The sequence below is a fragment of the Rousettus aegyptiacus genome, unplaced genomic scaffold, assembly GCF_014176215.1.
Source record: "Rousettus aegyptiacus isolate mRouAeg1 unplaced genomic scaffold, mRouAeg1.p scaffold_m13_p_18, whole genome shotgun sequence".
Taxonomy (NCBI): Eukaryota; Metazoa; Chordata; class Mammalia; order Chiroptera; family Pteropodidae; genus Rousettus; species Rousettus aegyptiacus.
In genome coordinates, this window is record NW_023416293.1 from 18,089,426 (window position 1) to 18,109,478 (window position 20,053).

At 45.0% G+C, this 20,053-nt stretch overlaps 1 protein-coding gene across 9 annotated transcripts in view; it reads right to left on the reverse strand.

Moving 5' to 3' along the window:
* The window catches only part of LYST (lysosomal trafficking regulator), a 137,124-nt gene that overhangs the window by 94,532 nt on the left and 22,539 nt on the right, over positions 1 to 20,053 (reverse strand). For 8 of the 9 annotated variants that reach the window (XR_004955472.1, XM_036235615.1, XM_036235617.1 and 5 more), the window contains exons 4-9: positions 11,220 to 11,310; positions 7,415 to 9,524; positions 4,942 to 6,016; positions 3,442 to 3,603; positions 1,899 to 2,052; positions 101 to 327 (exon numbers count right to left, since the gene is read on the reverse strand). Coding sequence is in view for 8 of the 9 variants with exons in the window: in XM_036235615.1 (XP_036091508.1) it covers positions 101 to 327; positions 1,899 to 2,052; positions 3,442 to 3,603; positions 4,942 to 6,016; positions 7,415 to 9,524; positions 11,220 to 11,310 (3,819 nt within the window). In the remaining variant the exon portion in view is untranslated. The remainder of the gene's footprint in view (positions 1 to 100; positions 328 to 1,898; positions 2,053 to 3,441; positions 3,604 to 4,941; positions 6,017 to 7,414; positions 9,525 to 11,219; positions 11,311 to 20,053) is intronic. The other variant, XM_036235618.1, reaches the window with a different exon arrangement.

Here is a 20,053-nt window from a genome sequence, read left to right on the forward strand (position 1 = left end):
AAATAACATCTCGAATAATCTTCAGGCAAGTTGAGTTATAAAGAAAGATTAGTACTCGGGACATGAGTGTGACAAATACTCATCACATTGCATCCTTTACCTGCTGTATGAGCAGAAAAATATTCTTTTCTTTCTGCCTAACGATTTTCAAAAAACTCTCAAATACATGGGTGAGCACGTCAAGTTTGGCTTTACCAGCAGAAAGCAAACTTAATTCCAGCATACAAATCTCGGGATATATTATTTCCCCTTGGCTGAGGTCTTCGAGTAAGCCATTTGGACCGCTTGATGCAACAAAACCTTCTGCTTCAGGCTTTACTTCTATCCCTAAAAGAGGAAAAGAAAAGATTATTTTTATCCCCTAAACACTGAATAAATATTTCAAATCTCATTCATCATTTAGGAGTTCTAGTGGCAGAAGTGCTATTTATAAGATGTTCACAAAACCAACCTTTCCCTACAACGTGACTTTTGATTATGAGTCTCCTGAATAAGTCTGAGAGATATTTTGAAGATACATGAGTAGTCTTAAAATTAATTTTGATCTTCAATAGAACTACAAATTTTATCAACAGTAATTTTTATATAGACATGTGATATGGATTTAACACACTCCTCTTACCCACTGGAAAAAAAAAAATACTATCCCAAACTTTCTAACCTAAGAAAACAGGAGGCTTGGCTATTGGTTAGATGAATTCGATACCCTGTCTTCTTCATAAGAAACAGTCTCACTGAAAGTCCTCAAAAGGTACAAACTCCCAGTTACACAAATACACACTAGAGAAGATATTCACAACGTGCTAACCACAGCTGACGTTGAGGTATGACACACAGGAAAGAGGTTCAGAGAGACGATCTTAAGAGTTCTCACCACGAGAAGAAACTCTTTTTTTTTTATTGGCTCTATATAAGATGATGATGTTAACTAAACCTCTTGCGATAATCATTTCACAATACAAGTAAATCAAATTATACAGTGACGTATGTCAATTATTTCTCAATAAAACTGGAAAAAACCCAAAAGTTTAATGAATCAAGTAAGCTACATAGAATATATATGTGTACACACACATAGACACACATATACACTTTCAATTTCTGGACAGTCTTTAGTTCTTCTCATTTTCTTCATGGTAAAAACAAAACACCTGCTATGGGTCCACCCGGCCCTTTAAGTAGGACATCAGTGATTACTACCAGGCACTCGATGGGAAAGAGAACACACTTAGGGCAAGATAAGCCATGTAAACTTAGTGAAGACTGACAGCCCTGGGGTGGTCAAGGCCAGCTGTGAGAAGGCGGAGCCTCCTCTGAGATGGAGATCGCTTGGCTCTGATCAGATACCTTTCCCCTCCCGCCTAAGCTTTTGGGCCAGAGACAAGGGCTCTTGTGCAATGTGGTTCCACCTACAGACAAGCCGGGCTGTGGAGAACTAAGAAGAAACCTAGCTGCAGACGTCTGCCTTCCTTATGGCGCTGAATCCTTATAACAAAGCACCCGAGATGCTCCTCCTCTCAATGTTTGTCTAGATGGGTCTTTTTTATTTAAGCCTCAATATATATAACATCCTGTGCTCATCAGTCGCCCTGCTTTATTTATTCATACTGTTTATTTCTGACACTCATTATCTCTTCCACCAGAATTTCTGAGAGAGCAGGGACTTTCTCTCCCCCGTATTCTGAGACACTCAACCAGCATTTGTGCTAACGAAATAAACCTCATCGTTTTAAATGGCACGTGAGTGCCAGAATCTGTTGTGGAGATCAAATAAACTGAAGATGCAGTGCACCTTTTAAACGGTAAGGCGATACGATATCCTAAAGTAATATAATGAACCACTTCGTTAATCAGTAATCTGACTTGCAAGTCCCACGAGGACTTCACTGGTATTTTACCATCATCCCAGGTGTCACTATCCTCAGGATTGCTTTCACTATCTGCTTCATAACCTTCTTCTTCAACCCAAAGTTTAAAACTACAACACTGAGAATCCTCGGCTTCTTCTGAAAAATCTCCAGGTTGGGATGACAGTTCTTCAGACTGATGACCCTAGAAGATTGGTATAAGTAAAAGGTAAAAGTTATATAACATTTGCTCATTTTTAGTAATGGAATATCTATTATGCAAAAGTCATTTTAAAAACAGCTTTAGTATGTTCCTTAAAAAAAAAATCTTACAAATTGATATTAACTATCATAAATTATGAAATTCATGGAGCAAAAATTTCCAGAATCTCTTCAATAACTTTACAAACGGTGGTGGAAGGGGGGTGTCTCTAACAGATTAAGCATTTCAGTTTTACTGAAAAATAAGTCTAAGATTTTTCATTCCAGTTATATAATAGGAAATGGCTAAAAACCATAATGAGGTGAAATTATACTTCTTACAACTTAATGCTAGTGAATATACATTATTTTTCACATATTTGTTCATGAAGAGATTTTTCCACAGGATTCTTGTTATATAAAATGTTTTAAAAATTAGATGACCAGAGGAGACATGAAAACTTTTCAAAGGATTAATTTTAAGATTTCACAATTATTTATATCAATTAATGAGCATCTCGACAATCAAGAGTTACAGTATTAACTTTATGTGCAAAATCTTGCATCATGAAATTTTCCTTTTCTTACAGAAGTGTGCAAATATCTTCACTTAGAAAACATTTTCACTTAAAGATGCTCAGAGTACTTTATCATTGCAATATGAATAAAAGTTAGAATAAAGTATTTTAACATTTTCCAGTTAACCAACTGATTCAGTAATATGACAAAGGCATTAGTAGTTATTTCCATAAATTTTTATGTTATGACAAACATTAACATAAAATATTATGGCAGGACATGATAAAATGTCATACATGTTGCTAGACTAAGGAACTAAGTCATATAAACGATAGGTAACAATTACTTGAAGATTAAATAAGTATGAAAGAAGAGGAAAATGAACTAAATGTACATCACAGTTTCAGAAAAAAAATATTAAAACAACTAAAACACTATCATTGCTATCGCCTATGCAAGTACTATTCATTTTCATGTGGAGTGATTTAAAGTGAGGGTGTGTTTTGGAAATATCGGCTGCACCCATATATGATCAGATAAGACACTCGAGTTGTCAGCATCCCTGAAGGATCATTTAATAAACCACTGGTTATCACATGGAAGACATCAAATCAGATCACACACTTTTGTCGTACCGGGAGTAATTCTCAGTAAATCCCAGACTAGATGGGAAAAAAGTCAGCCATGTTGCTCTCCTGTCCTGTTTCTCACGAGACAGAGCTCTGCGCAGGCCCTGTCCATCTTGGACTGACAGGACCCCGGAACCGCTGAGCGCTGGCCCGTGTGTTCGGCCGCCCCCGCCCACGGCCGCGCCCACCTCTCTCGGCTGCTGCTGCGGGCAGTGGCCAGGCAGCACGGCAGTCCGCGGTCCTACCTTCTCGGCCAAGGCGTCGCTGTGCTCAGGCCCCGCCCGGCGGCTCCCCTGGGCGACGCGAAGCAGCGCGTCCAGCAAGGGCTTCGCCAGCTCCGTCTCCACCACCTTCGACCGGGAGAGACGGTCCCTCATTTCAAACAATATGTTTTCCACAGACAAGTTCTAAGGTGAAATAAACGAGACCAAGAATCAGTCTCAAGAACTAATAACATGCTTTAAGAAAAAAACGAAGCAGTGACAAAATAAACGATAAAGTAATATTTACAGAACAAGGAGAAAGCTAGCCCATTCATTTGCAGTTGCTATGAAAGTAAAATAACTGTATAAATAAATATCTAGCTCTTACAAAAACATCAATTAATGTTACAATTAATAACCTTTTTATTTATCATACACTTTACTCTCATTTTGAATTTCAATGCATTATAAATTAATTGTATCACAAAAAAGATTAGTTGAAACTTCAGCTCTGATTAACCATCTCTAGATTTTGCAAATTCCTTAAGACTCTAAGATGCGCTTATATTCTGATCCTTTCCATGACTTCTCTTCTGCCCTCGACGGGAACAAGATCTGTTCGCCCTAGTCTTAGGTGACGAGGCCGTAAAGATGGACAAGGGGCTGACGCCTCCTGTCAGGAACTCCTGGTCCCATGCGATACGTACAGACAAGATGTGATGATGACCGCACTAGAGCCACACACACAGCGCCCTGAAAACAGAGCGCAGGTGCCTGAGGGGCCTGTCGCAGGTGTCCCGGAGGAGCGTGGAGAACACAATGGAGAACAGGCACGGGACACAGGGAATGACAAAGAATGGCATCCGGGGGGCACAGCGTGGACAGGCGGCGACGTGGAGGCGGCCGGGGAGCCGGTGGCCGGAGGGCAGTCAGGGCCAAGGCAACAGGGCAGAAGGGTCCGCCACACTCGAGGCTCCGTAGGGGCAGGGCCTGCACTGGGGGCCCCTGTTATGTGCTCTCAGGAGAAACGGGGAAGGGCGTGAGGGAAACGGAGTATGTCGGCGGGGGGGAACCCAGGCAAGATGCGATTTCGGAATAAGTGCCCGGCCCCCACCTGAAGCCAGGGGACGCGCTGGAGCCTGCACAGTGCGGCTGTCCCCGCCCCCAGAGCCACACCCATCAGCACTGGGGAGCTGCCTCTGGGCATCAGGACGGGGCGTCTCGGCCGAGGACACCCCCGGAGCCCGGCAGGGCACCACACGGCATCGCCCTGGGGACGGAGGGCTTGGACTTTGAAACACGACATCATGCTCACTCAGCTGACATCCACTGCGTTACCAGCGCCTATCAGGGCTGGTGACTTTGTCACATGTGGGTGCAGCATTCCAGACTAAACCGGGAGCGTCTAGAGGGCGGACTCTGTCCGTCTAAGCAAACGGGAGCTTCTCAAACTAGAGTCTTAGGAAAAAGAAATGACAGCAGCATGACATCGAACTTTAAAAAACACGTTACATAACAGCCTGCCAAGCGACAAGTCAGTACCTGGTCGGGACACTCCAGTTCCGTCTTCTGCTCATGGGCTCTGCTGCTGTGGAGACAAATGGCCAGAACGGCTTCTAGGAGGCGGATGCTCTGAAGGGACACCTCGCTCGGAAGGGACACCTCGCTCGCCTCGCTCGGAAGGGACACCTCGCTCTCCTGACACGCAGGTAACCCTGCTTCCTCAGGAGCAGCTGCAGTAGCTGAAACTTGTCCCACGTTCACGGGGGAAAGCTGCTGTGACTCCAGGTCGCCTGACGGGTCGGCACTCAGCTCTGGGCTGACACCGGGTCCTGACGGCGTGGGGAGACCTTCCCCAGGCAGAGATGAGAAATCCTCCTCCACGGGGATCTCCGACCGAGAAGTTCTGATCACACCTTGGTTTTCATTCCCGTTCACATCTCCTTTCTTTCCTTGCTCCTGTTTATGACTTCTGAATAGTTCCTCTATGATCATAAATATTAACTTATAGCACGCTCGGAAACCACCCAGCCTACAAAACTGTTTCTGGAAAACTGGACTCGACATGTAGATCCAATGGCACACTGCCCAGATGTCTGCCGCCTGCTGCACGTGCTCCCGCGAAGGCGAGACGAGGCTCTCGAGAGACACGCGCGGCAGCCCGCGGAGCGGAGGCCCATCCGCTGCGCCGTCACCGCCGGACGTGGCTTCCGAATCACCGGCGGACTTGCCATCGGACTCTGCGTCTTTACTGACACACAAGAATGCCATGCAGAGGAAGAGGTTTATCGTGTTGACGTGCACATCCTGGTTAGCTGACCCCCGTTTCTTTGGATAAGCTTCTTTGAGGCTGGCATAAAATTTGCGAAGACTCGGAGGTGATTCCGGATAAGCTTGCTGGTTATGAAAAGAAGCACCTGCATTTAAAGATGACGACTCCTTCTGCTCAGTGTCTAGGCCATCGGTACCTGAGATTGAAGAATCTTCCTGCTGTTCCCCGAGGCTGATTATCAGAGTTTCAAATGCTTTTAGGGAATGACTTCGAATACCATCTAAACAATTTAATTCAATTATCTGACTTACTCCATTACAACTTAAAAACAAATCTCTTATTATCCTGTGAGAGAGAAAAAAAAACATACAAGAGGTTTTACATAGAGAAAGATCATTTATAAATAGGTACATATACTATTCAAATATGTCACTGCTGCATGTGCCATATGCCAAATACTACCTTTATTTAATCAATTATTTGGCTGAAGTTCTGAGATGTGACCAAGATCTCAAACCACTTTCTAATTACTCTCATGTTCTTCTTCAAACACTGCATGTATGACCTCGGCATTTACAAGGAAGGAATTACATGTGTCCCAAGTTAATTGAAGCAATCCAGTGAAGGATATTCTCCAAATAGCAAATTCTATCTAAATTCTAAATCCTACAACCACCGCACTGAAGATGGATACTGCGAAGGCAGACATGAAAGGCATTTGTGAGTCCTTTCGTTCTTCTGCCTGATGGCTCACTCAGGTCTTTGTTTTGAATCTGCACCTCAGGAAAGGAAAGAGCCCAACTACAGGTCTGAAGATGTTCATCTGTCTCAGGTGAGACTCAGAGGTCTGGATCACTGGAATCGAGGTAATGACTTTAATATAAATCAGCTTGGCAAACATCCAGGTTGTCCACAAACATGCCAATGACTTACAGACTTTCAAATCAAAGTCAGTTCTATGTAAATAATGTCAGAACAGGAATTTGTGAAAATTATTGCAAAGATGATGCTACATAGGTTATAGTTTATTGTCAGTTTTTAAAATGCTGTATGCATTCATTTGAAAGGGAAGGCTACTTATCAGAAGCGAGCTTATTTATAAAATCATTTTTGAAGTACCAGACTTGACAAGCGTAAAATCTAGACGACTCACTAGTGGAATTCTAAGTAATTTTGATTTTTTTCTTTTTGATTTTCTGTATTTTCTGATTTTCCTACATCTATTGCTTAGGTAATAAAAGTAAATACAGTATTTAAAAAATAATTATCCCCTTAATTCCACTGCCTCAATACATAATAACCATTTCATGTATGAGCATACTTTGAATAGTGGTAAATAAGTGGGCGATATTTTTAATTTATTTATCTTAATGTTTTAAGTAATTTCTCATGTCTCAACATGACCTTTGTAACCATTATTTTTAATGGCTAATAATATTCCATCAAGTAAGTGTAAAATAATTAAATAATTAATTGCTAGCGAATGTGTATTGTGTCCGTTTTCTCTCAGAAATATATTTAAAATTTTACTTTTCTTCCACTGAGAGATTAAAATCAATCATTCTGTCCTCTCCTCTAAAACCCTCAGTAAAAATAATATAAATGATAAATTAATTAATGTAAAAATATCTGACTTGGGATGGAAACTTTTTTGTTAAAAATTCAATCCTATGAAAGAATAAAGGGTAAAGATATACAAAAGCATACATTAAAAAAGAATCCACACACATGCGCCATACAAACCTTGATTTAAGCAGGGCAGGCAGCGTTTTTAAATAAATCTGCAGCACTTCCCCAGGCAGGCACTGGTCCGGATGGCTGCACACGTGCGCCTGGGCCGCGGCACCGCGCAGGCGCCGACAGCGCCGCGCGAGCTCCACGCCCCTTCGGAGCACGGGCGCGAGCACGCAGCTGTACAGCTTCCACTGGACGGCGACGCTGCCCTTCAGGAGCAGGCCGCAGACGTGCTGTGCGACCTGCGCGCTGCGCAGCCCGTCCTCCTCAAACACGAAGCTCTGGTACACCTCCAGGGCGTCCCACTTGCTCAGCAAGTCCTCAGAGCCGCCGCCGGGCAGGGTCCCCTGAACCCCGCAGGAAGGGCTGGGGGTCCCCGCGCGCGGCTGCGGGTCGCGGGAGCCCGCCTGCAGGGCTGCTTCTAATTTGGCCACTTGATCAGAGTCGGCAGCACAGATATTACAAGCGGCTTTTTTAAGTTTTTGTGAAACCTCGGCTCCTCCTAACTGATCCAAAATGAGTTTGTTAAGGATATTCAGGATGTGCTGCTGAAAATTTTTCAGCGCCGGCAACTTGAGGGCGTGGAGCACAGGAACGATGACGGACTTGGGGTCCATGCAGCAGCACACCCCGACGCGATGCACCCCGGCCAGGATGTGCACGCAGGTGCTGCTCAGCGCGGCGCGCTGCAGCGTGCGCAGGCACCGGTGCGCGCACACGGCGACGCAGCAGCACCGCGCGGGGCGGCGCGCGTCGCCGTCACCCTCGCCAGCGCCGTCGCCCTCGTCGCCGTCCGCGGACTCCACGAACGGGTTTCCGGAAACCTGGTGTCTAAAAGCCGAAGCCGGGAGACCCGCGAGGTCGCTGTGGTGGGGCAGGAAGTGGGCGTACTCGCATCGCCTGTGCCTCTTCCTCGGACACACCGAGTGATGAAGCTGCTCCGACTTCACTCTCTTGACGGTGCCCATGATCTTCAGCACGCTGTTTATTAGGGCTTTCAGACGCTCCGCGGCCTCGGGAGGGGCGCCGTCCCGCACAATCAGCCATTCCATCTGCAGAACCGCTGTTTCGAATAAATTAAATCCGTGGTGCTGAATGAAGTCTTGAACCAAGTCCACGGCCTGACCAAAGGAGAAGGGATTGGACGCTGCGCTCTGAAGACAAGAGACGAGGATCTGCAGCACTCCTTCCAGAAGCTCGGGGAAAAGAAGGGCTCTGTGGCGACACCTGGAAAACACAAAGCTCTCCCGAACCTCCTGTAGTGTCTTCTTCTGTCTTGGTGCAAAGGGGTCAGGCTGCTTTTCTAGGCAAGTTCTAATTTTTAACGCTGCTCTAAGCAATTCCGTTAAGTTCTTTCTAAGACGTTCCGGCATCGTCTCCGCAGTACTGATATCTACGGACATAAGATGCAACACTGTTCGAAAAAGCATCCGCTGAACCAAGGCCATGGGTTCTTCAGTCCAACCTGCGGAAACCATTTGACTCTCTAAATTGTCGCTGAGATGACAGCAGTCCCCAAAGCCTGCGAGGAACTCGGTCAGCGTGGGCACTACACTGGCTGCGAGGGCAGAACTGTGATTCAAGGCCATGTCAAACTTACAAACTTTCTCTAATAATGATAACAAAACGTGACATAAGTCAAACGGAGAATTGTTCATGTGACTGATGATAGATAAGGCAGCTGGCTCGCTTAAAACATCGGTGTTTGCCGCCTGTCCTGGCATAATCTGGAAACTTTCCGAAGCCTCGGTACCAGGAGGACTCTGTTCTTTGGCCGACGGGCGGGCAGGCTGAGCTGCAAGGCCGTCTTCTTTAGAAGACTGTGTTCCAAGACGCGGCTGCTGATGCGGCCGCCTCGGCTTATTCGCTGCTACGCTTCTGTCGTCTGAGTTGGCTTCTGACTCTGAGGTGGACAGCTGCGTCTTTCTGGCATCTCTCACTGAATAGCGATGAGTGATTTTACGCTGTCGTCTGCTTTTCCGAAAAACGCTGAATTTCGCAGGAACCTGACCAGATGGGGCACTGCCTTCTAAATGTAATTTTTCCTGAGCAGATCTTTGTGAATTTGAGTTCTTTTCTTTGGTCAGGATTATAGCAGGGGAGAATGGTAGATTAAAATCTAAGGAAATGCAAAAGGGAAACTTAGCATGACCCCACTGGTATTTAGCATCCACTTGAGGCGTTTGACCTCATTGTATTTCACTCTGGCTGGTTTCCTTTCACTATTGTCATGTCTCTGGGTCACTTCCCCTCACACTTAACCTTTCTTACATTTAGTACCAATTGGTATTAGTTCAAAGGACGCATACTGGTTTGGGGAGATCAGACTTAGAAAAGTAAATCCAATTTAAAACCATATATTGCATTCTAACATCTATATGAGAGGCTCTTTAGATTAACTGGCACTCAGCACTACTGTTCACGCCACTTTACAAGTCTCCTCCAGAAGTGCCACCGACTAAGACATGGGGCACGTTATATTCTCAAAAACAGTATTTACATTATAGCCCTGATAGAACTTAAGAACTTTAAGAATTTCCAAAATTCTTTCGAAACAATTCAATAGATACCAAATATTCTCTAAGACTGAAGTTAAAAAAGATCTTCGCTCCAAATATTTACTGAGCGGGCCAGACACTGAACGAGGCACAGGCATCACTGTTTTGTCCTCAGTCCCTAGAACGGAGGGTCTGGCATGAGGTCACTACGCGATACTGATTTCTTGGGAGAAATAATAGATCCTTCTTACTAATTAAAAGATAATGACACTGGCCTTTTGCTTTGCAATAACTGGAAATCAGACCTATGTGGAAAATACAGCTGCAATTTAGAATGAGTAAATACAAATCTGTAAATAAGAGGTCTGTGCCTTAATTAGGAGAGGGAGGGGGAAAATTAGAAGGAGTCTGACAAATTGCACCTTGGCAAAGATGCAAGCAATGAAGACAACATCCCCAAAAGAACACTAATCCAATATCTTAAGTGATTAACAACTTGTAGATTCTACAAATTCAGAAGAAAGAGCAGAGTTAGCGAATCAACTGATCAGCAGGATGACATTACAAGACCTTAGATGATGCCCTAACAAGAGCGCCATATCAGAAGCTCATTACGCTGCGCACGTGGCATTAACAGACAATACAATACAGAAGTTTTTTTTCTTTTTTTTTAACGTGAGAGAGCCTTAAAAGTCTCACAGTTCAGATCACAGAAATGGTCAAGGGGGAAAACTGTGAATCATTCCACTGAAACATTTAAACTAAGTTTCATATACTTAATGTGGGAGATATATACGTATATCTTTTAATTTTTTCAAAATCATAAATTAAAAATATATCTTGATGTAGAGTAGCTCTACTCAGCTTCGAAACAAAAGATTACTTCAAATTTACCCTCTGAAAGCAACCAAACAGAAAAACTGAAGTGCCAAAGTCATCGACAGAGTGTAACAGAAAACAGTCCTTAAAATAAGCAAAGGAATTTTCATGTCTTTCTTCGAATTTTTCACTATCCATTTCACAGATGTCATGTTGCATGCCTAGATTTACTCCTTTTGCTAAGTATTCTGCTTCTTCATATACTTTCTAATTATCATTACATTCCAGTAATCCTGTAAGAAGCACCATGGTTTTTGTATAGTTAGAAGAAATAAAAAAGTTTGTCTAAAGAATTTTTCACATTAAATGCCACTCATAACAATACTGTTCTGAATCTGAACTCTATCAACCAATAAAGCAGAAGTAACTTTAATGGACCGTTTTTCCTCAGTGGAATTCTGATAACACGAGCGATACGATAAAGGGAAGGAACGCACCTGCTGCCTTTTCTTCTTGAACGGGTATCCTCCACACCAGTGGGAGGAGGGACAGAAGAAGAGTAAGGAGTTCTTCTCTACACGTCAACGCCTGTGTCGGAAACGAAAGAATCCTTCATGTTCTCGGGTCATGAGATACATCGATTCCTAATGCCCTGGCTTAAATTTAACCAAAAAATCCTTTCTCTTGCAAGGCTGCATTTGAGAAGCGAAGAATTTAATGAACTGATCTTAAATCCAATTAAAGCTGCGATACTTTTCAATTTATAAACCTTTCCAGTGTCAGAAGCATGTAAGAGTATCTGACAGTATTTAGCACATTCTTGCTGATTTTTCCAAAAGTAGCTGTTACACCATCATGCACATTGCTAGAATTCCTCACCTTTGAAGAAAACAAATTTGCTAGGTGAAAATGAAATTAAGCCCTTTTAATTAGCAAACCAATAACAAAGTTACTAGAAAAATGTGAAGTCTGCATGCAGTTAAACGTAAAACTCAGAGAACATAATTTTATAAAAAGAGAAATTGACATTATTAATTAATAACACATATATAACAAAAGACTCATTAGTGAAGGTAATCCAGTATTTATTGGCAGCACACTGTCCACAGCGCTTACTGTCTTACCCTTCCTGGAGGAGACGGTCCAAGCCCTGGAGAAGGTCCCTCATTTGGTCCATAAGACACACACACAAACAGGTAAAGAACAGAAGGCGTGTGGTATGCGTGAGTACCCAGGTGTGGCACAGGCGCTCGGTTTAGAAGTGCACAGAAAGGAGCAATCGTATGGGCTGTAAGTGTGCAAGTGGCTCTAGAGCCAGGGAGCTGGAGCTGGGACACTTGGGACATGGGTGGTCAAGAAAGTAATGCCAAGCCAAGTCTCAATTCCTCACATCAATGATTGGGGAGAGGGTCAGGGTGGTCCCACCAGGTCTGCGGTCAGACAGCCCTATCCAGCCACCGGACGGAGGACAGAGTGGGGCGGGGGCGACGGGTGTGAGGGGCAGGAAACAGCAAAGCAGACAGGAGACGAGGATGCGAAGCGCTCTGACAGCAAAACTGAAAAGGAGGAGACATATTTGAGAAACTGCGAGGGAGAACGGACACGGCTTGTGGCTGATTGTCTGCGGTTATAAGGGAGAAAAAAAGATCTAAAAGAACTCAAAGGTTTCTGGTTTAGGCCACCGAGAGACTGAAAACGTACCCACTAAGACAGGACAGTGATGGATTCACTCTTTAGACATGCTGAGTTTGAGATGTCTGAGTCTACGGCCATACCACCTGAACGCGTCCATCTCGTCTGAGGTGTCTGTGGGATGTCCAAATGGAGGACACAGGACAACAGGAGAAGAGGGACGAGCACGGAGCTCTGGAGAAGGACACCGAGGGAACCGGGGTGGCAGTGCCAAGGACGGGCCTGCGAGAAGGCCGAGCAGCAGCTCCCCAAAGGGACGTGGAACCGAGAGATCAGGGGGCAGAACGGTCCGGCAAGAAGAGTGTGCCAGGCGGGGGCCGTTGGTCCTCAGTGCGCGAGATGACGGAGAAAGCGCTTCTGAGTAGAGGTCACCGGTGACCTCGACAAGTGCGGCTTTACTGGGGCCGCTGGGTCCGCGTCCAAGCACAGCGGGCTGAGAGCCGAGGGGCGTGAGGGAGCAACGGGCGGCATGCAGACCCTGCCTCCGGCGCGCGGGCCGCGAGAAGGCTCGGAGGCCCCCGAGAGCAAGACCTACACTCCCCTCGGGCTTCGAGGGCCCTTCGCGACATGCTTCCTCTGGCGAGCCCGGTTCCACCTCCACCACACCCGACCCCGCCACGTCCAGCTGACAGGGGTCCCCCCGAACACCCCCGGTCGCCGCACCCCCACTGCGCCCTCCTCACACGCACCGCTCGCTCGTGCGGCCCTCCCGCCGCCGACTCAGTCTAAGCCCGCGGCAGCCGAGTTCGCTCTCCTGCCCCCGTTTGCGTCCCGCACGGCGGCCAGCCTGCCGACCTAGCGCTGTCCGAGCGCCGACCCCTCTTCCACTCTTTCCACACGTTCGCCGAGCCCCCAGCACGTGCCGGACACTCGGATGCAGTGGGGACGAGGAAGACGACGATCGCCTCCTCGCAAAGCTGACCCTCCAGCATGGGGGACTAAATGATCGGTACAAAGAAGAAAGTTTCAGAAAGATGCTGGGCTATGAAGAAAATTAAAGAGGAGAGGGATCACGGAGTAGCGAAAAGGGGCCCATTTGACAGACTGTGCGGGGTGGGCCACTAGAGCAGATACTTAATCGATGAGGAGAAGGAATCCATGCGAAAGTGTGGAGAAAAGGGCTCCTACGAAGCCCGCTGGGGGTCGAGAATGGGTTTGGCTTCGGTGCAGAGCAGCACACGGGCCAGCGCGGTTGGGACGCAGCACGGGGGAGCCCTGGAGATGCATGGGGCTGGAGGGTGCAGGTCAGCGAGCTGGTCTGATCCAACGCGGCCCGTGGCCCACGCAAAGGAGCTTGATTTATCTCCAGATACATGGGAAGCTTGTCACTCTCACGTCCTAGTCCTGCAGGGCACGGGCCCTAGTCCTTAGCAACCGCTCCCTCTGCCTCCCAATGCATAGTACACAGCTGGGTGTTAATAAACGTTATCTGTGCAAATGACTAAATTCTGGATGCAAAGTAAAAATGGTATCACAGAACCCCGTTTTTGTGTGCTTCTCTTAGAAATTAGCCAGCCTAAAGCTGTCCAGAGACATTCCATGCACAGCTCAGGTTGGTACACACCTCAACATGTTTTAAGATGCAGCAAAATGTACATGGTTTTTAAAAAAATGTAAACCAATTTTGGGCACGTCATTCCTGTAGCGTCTTCACCTTGTGCGGATGAACTCACAACATTCTAATAGAGTTTCCAGAAACCTCAAGGGTGTGTGAAGAAGTGCCCCAGACATGTTGTCCTTAGCACATACTCTACGCCCCCCAACAGTACACCGCCAAATCATCACTGACCAGTGAACAGGCGCTCCCGCCTCCTGGCCTGAGCATGCCCAGTCTGAACTGCTCTTGCTCCTCCCACCGAGCCAGGGCTGGCTCCGCCTCCAAGGCCCCGCCCCCACCCCTCCCACGCACCAGCCCCCCGGGACTGAGCCCTGGGACTGAGCCCCGGGACTGAGCCCCGGGACTGTTCCCCGCGCTCTGGGCTCCCTGCTGCTGCCTCCACTCCGCCAAGCCGCCCAGGTCGTGGAAACCAAGGGCCTTTCAAAAGAATGAGGCTGAAGCAAGTGCAGGGCTTTGCTTTTTGCCACCTCTGTTGGAACTGCTATCCCGAGGAGGGCACCCCTCACCTCCCTGCTGCCCGAGATGACAGTGGGAACCGTCCTTTGCTTCACACCCCATCACCGTCAATCATTTCTAACCCAGTTCATCACGGGGGCAGCGTTCTCTAATCCTCCAGGCCTAGAACTTTTTCAATTGTTGTCTATTCTCAGATTTATTTATCCTTTCCAGTCCTAAAGAAATCACGTACGTAATCCTATGTTTTTGCAAGTCATACAATCTCTCTTATTTGTGGGCACCCGGGCAAACAAAAGTTGCATCCCTCTGTTTCAAACCAAGCTTGAGCTGTATCTCCCAAGGTCCTAGGCACACACAGCACCCAGGGGAGTGTGTTACCTCATGCCATCCCAGAGGAAAGTTCTCGACATGCCATATTAGCCAAAAATGCCATAAACAGAGCCACTCCCCAGCTACTCCGACTGTCCCATGTCTAGAAATCGCACCACTCCTCATTTAACACTTATATTTTTACGTTTCTCCTTCTCCAGGGAAAACGACTGTCATACCTTTTTAATTTGCCACAGTGACAATAAACAGGTGCTAATTTTTCAGTCCAATTCAGGAAACACACTTTACACACCCACAAGGTGCCAGGCACTGTCCCTTTCGCAACTCTACTGTTAAGACTGGTTTTATATTAACCGCCTACCCTGGCCATTCAGAAGGAGTGGCGGCAGGATGGGAGAGAAAGGGCCAGTGAGTCAGGCACGGGCCGGGCTGGGATCCCAAACCAGACTGACATCGCTGAGGCTGCAGCGGCGGGTGGGCTCAAGGACCTCAGGGTGAGAAACTTGGTTTGTACCCAGAATGTGATGGAAGACTGTGGAAGTTGATATTAATGGTATAACTTTAAATCAGTATTTTGACATACTAATTAAAAGTAATATTCTAGACATAAGCAGAATTATATGTATATGCGTTATTTATTTTGAACCTTTATTTCTATCAAAATTGTATAATTATTTCTAATAAATGTGTTTATACACACATGAATATTCCTTCCTTAGTACTATAAACAGAATCATTTTCTCTTTTACTTTCTAGCTGTATAGCTATAGCTAAAGAAAACAGTATATGCTTGTCTTATTTTCTGTAACTTTGCTGAACATTTTCGGGATACTATTTTGGATTTTCTTGTACACACCACTTTAAAAATGATATTTCCATTTCTCTACCATTTTCACATTTAGCTATCACTTTCATAGTCCACTTTATTATTTCATGTTTTTAAAACATGGTATCAAGTAGTAATAGTAATAGTTATTCTTACATTGGTTCTACTCTAGAGCTTCTCATTAAAAATAATATTGGTTTTTCTATTCTTTGCATATGAAACCCTCTATTCTTAATTTATTTTTAGAGGTTTTGTTAAGAATAGAGGAATTCTGTCAAATGTTTTTGAGTTCTCAGGACAGTTATAAGTACTGTTTTTCTCATAGCCATAGAACATTATTCTAATAGATTTTCTTGAACTAGACCACAAGTTGCAAACCTTTTCTGTTAAGGGCCAAACAGTAAATATTTTAGGCTTTGCATGTCATGTATGTTTTCTGTCCTGTAATCTTCTGTGTCTTTACCAATCCTTTAAAAATACAAAAACTATTCTTAGCTTGTGGGCTGTCCAAAAACAGATCACTGACAGCAGGATTTAGCCTACAGACCACAGTTTGCCTCCTCTGCTCCCAGCAAAAACAAACAAACAAACAAAAAAATGATTGACTGGCTGTAATACTCTTTGTTAAGACTCCGTGAAGACAGGTGGTACCTAGTGGACCCTGCCAGCTGGACCAAAGTGCTCCTATGAGTTCTGAGGGCGCCGTTCTACACGAGCCCGGAGTAGAGAGAGGTCTGTCTCAAAGACAACTGAGGCATGGCGTGAACTCCATCGAGATGAGAGGACATCCACAACATTTTTAGAGAAAGCTGTATTATTAAAAAATACTAACAGCGTAAACTAAAAGGGACAGACGCAGTTCAAAATGAAAAGAACGCTCCAGGCCCCTTGGTTCTCTACAGGCAGGAGGCAGGGCAGCAAATTACTGGCTAGTGTGGGACAGAAAGATACCTCCGGATGGCAGGAGTCTTGGGGAACCACGGGTTAGGGAACGCGAGCCCACCCGGGTCTCAGTGGGCCAGTGACAGCTGTGTGCCTCCTGTCACTCTCCTCATTGAACTTACGGATTTTATTTATTGATAAAGTATAAATATAAAACATTTACATATCTATTGTGGTTAACTTGTACCGTCTCATCATTGTACACAAGGTGTGTGGAAGGCGGATACCTTGCTTTTTAGTTTACAAGTCTCTCAATCAAGAAAAACTGCCACCAAAGTATTGAACGTGGAAGGCTCAGCTGCATCCACAACCCATGCCTATCGCAAGGTCACGGACTTCGAGCCAGAGGCCATGATGGGGTGACACTCTGAGAGTCACCCCAAGAGGGAGTGTGGGAGGAATGCTAACAACTGTGGCCCGAGAAGGGACTATGGTCGATAAAGCAGGGCCGTAAATTTATCATTTCCTCCTATCGAGTGATGGAGTCTACGTTCCCATGCCGTAAATCTGTGTCTTTTTGCCGCTTCCCTCTCACCTTCTCGGAATGCTTCTACCACCCCCAAAAGAGGCTGAGCCCGGCCGACCGGAAGACGAGAGGCCACGTGGCTGAGAACTGAGGCGGCCCGGCCGACAGCCGCACGCAGCGCAGCGGCCCTCGGTCTTCTGCCAGCTGACTGTGAATTCAGACGTAAGCCCGGCGGACACCACGAGAGCAGACGCAGCTCTCCAGCGGCGCCTGGCTGGCTGCCAACTCGCAGAATGACGAGCAGATAAACCATTGTTGCGTTACGCCACTAAGTTTCTGCAGTGTGGTTTGTTACACGGAAATCGACTGATGTGCTCATTATGCCTAAGTCTGTTACATGGGGCTCAAGGGAGGTGACCTAAAGGATCATCCCCGTGGAGACCACCGCTGTCCAGCGGCTAAGGCTTCCGGGGCAATCGATCACTCCATGAGGCAGGGGCGCCAGCGTCCCCACAGCCCCCCATCCCCGCCAGACAGGTTGGGCACAGATAAGTCCCGACAGGTCTGTAAAGAGGACCTGCAGAACCAGGTATAGTGAATTAGAGTTCACTGAGTATTACCTTTACCAAATTTAAAAGTTTTCATTATTCTCCTACCAAAACAATTCTTGCTAATATTTCCAATGACTTACTTGTCAAATCTGAAACATAATTTTAATTGTCTATTCTCTTGCTTAAAAACTGCCCCAGTGTTTTCAGAATAAAATTAAGTGTCCCGAATATGGTACGGAAGGCTGGCCGTCACATGGCCTGTGCTTTCCAGTGTCAGCCAACCCCTAACAAGCAGACTTTAATGGGCCCACCCTCTCCCACCCCAACCCACTAGCTGCTTGGCTGTCCCGGGTCTTTCTCTAGCCTCGGAGGCTTTGCATTTGCAGGTCCTTTGGTCTAATGCTTCCTCGAGCGTCACACTGCAAATCCCAGAGATGTCAATTTGGAGGTGTCGATTCCTCACGAGGCCTTTTCCGATGGCCCCCTCCTTACACTCCCCGAGTACTTCACAGTGTTTCGCCATTTTTTTTTTTTTTTTAATATGTCCATCCCTTCAAGAGCTAAGAGCTCCTGGTAAAGACAGAGCCTGCTTCTTCATCTCTGAGCAGCAGAGGCGCTGGCACGAAGTAGATACTAATGATCTGCGCAGCGACCCAGGGGAGGAACCACGCAGCCACACTCTAAAAGTTCTGGCATTTTTCTATTTACTTATTTTATATATTACTACAATAGGCTATTCATGTAGTATTGTAAAGTGATAATGATGCAAAAATATAGGAAGAATAAAATACTCTTACACAGAAAAAAGCTGAAAACGAAAGAAACCTATTATAATTTTTAAATAATATATTGTTCATAAATGTATTCCCTCTTTCAATAAAACTTCATTTCACTTAGCAAAATAAGTAACAACTCTAGAGAACATGCAGAGAGTATGAATAGGTATGGAACTTAAAAACACTGAAAATTTTAAAGTAGTATTTATAATACATGGTGTGTATACTAGTTCAATTTTAGCATATTCTGTTGGTAATAAATCATTGCAATTTTCTACTCATTACATCAGAATTTAGCTATTTATAGTCATAATTGGGGTACAGAAGAAATAAAAAACTATTGTAATCAAATATTACATGGAAACAAATAACTTTTATGTTGCAAGAGACCTTTACGTCATCCAGCTAGACTCACTTATGTTCCCGGTGGGGACACTGAGAGCTGGAGCCATCAGTCATGGACTAAAGCCACCCGTCTGGTCGACACTGGAGCCACAGTTACAGCTGAGGATGACTGTTACTTCTCAGGCGGGGCAAAATTTCTTTCAAAAATGTTGTAAAGGTCTGAATATAAACTTCAACTCTGCCATCTTTAACTATTGAAAAGAATATTGGTTTTTTTTTGCTATTTAAACAGAGCTTTTCCTAAGAATAGGTTAGCATGTCTGTGTATAATAAATCACGACCAAAGGCAGTTCATCCTGGAAATGCAGAGTTAGTTCAACATTTAGAAAGCACCGATGTCATTCACCCACATTAACATAATAAAAACGAAAAATAACATGAGAGTCTCGATAGATGCAGAAGAGGCATCTGACAAAATCCAACACCCATTCCGAATGGAAACTCTCAGCAAACTGGGACTAGAGCTTCCTCCTTCTGATGAAAAGCACCTACGGGAAGCCTAACGCTGACATCGCATGTAACGGTGACGTGCTGCATGCTCCCCCACCACGGGCCGCCCTGGGCAGGTGTTCACGGCCATCACTTTCATCCACCTTTGTACCAGAAGCCAGCGCACGAGGCACGAAAATTAAACAAAAGGTATAGAAAGTGGAAAAGTGAAATTATCCTTATTCACAAATGACATGACTGTGTACACAGAAAATACTAAGGAATCTAAAAAAAATTTTAAGATAAATAGAAACAAATGAATTTAGCAAAGGCACAGGACATATAAATCGAAGTATTTCTATGAGCAACAAATAGGAAAATAAAAAATTTAAATGCCATTTACAATAACATCTAAAAAATAATAAAATATTTAGAATAAATTGAACCAAAAAATATGTAAAACCTCTACACTGAAAACTTTAAAATACTGCAGAGAAATTAGAAAGACTCAAACAGTTTTTTCCATGCTCATGGATTGAGAAACTCAATATTATTAAGTTGTCAATTCTCTCCAAATTGACTTCCAGATTCAATGCCATTACAACTGAAATCCTTGCAGGCATTTTTGTAGGAAAAATAATCTGATTCTAAATCATATATGGAAATGCAAAAGACCCAGAGTAGTCAAAAATTCCAGAAAATGAAGAACAAATTGGAGAGTGTATACCACCTAATTTCTAGACTTACTTTAAAAGCCACAGTAATCGAGACAGTGTGGAACTAGTCAAAGACTACACGACAGACACGCAGAGCAGAACGGAGAGTCTAGAAATAAACCCA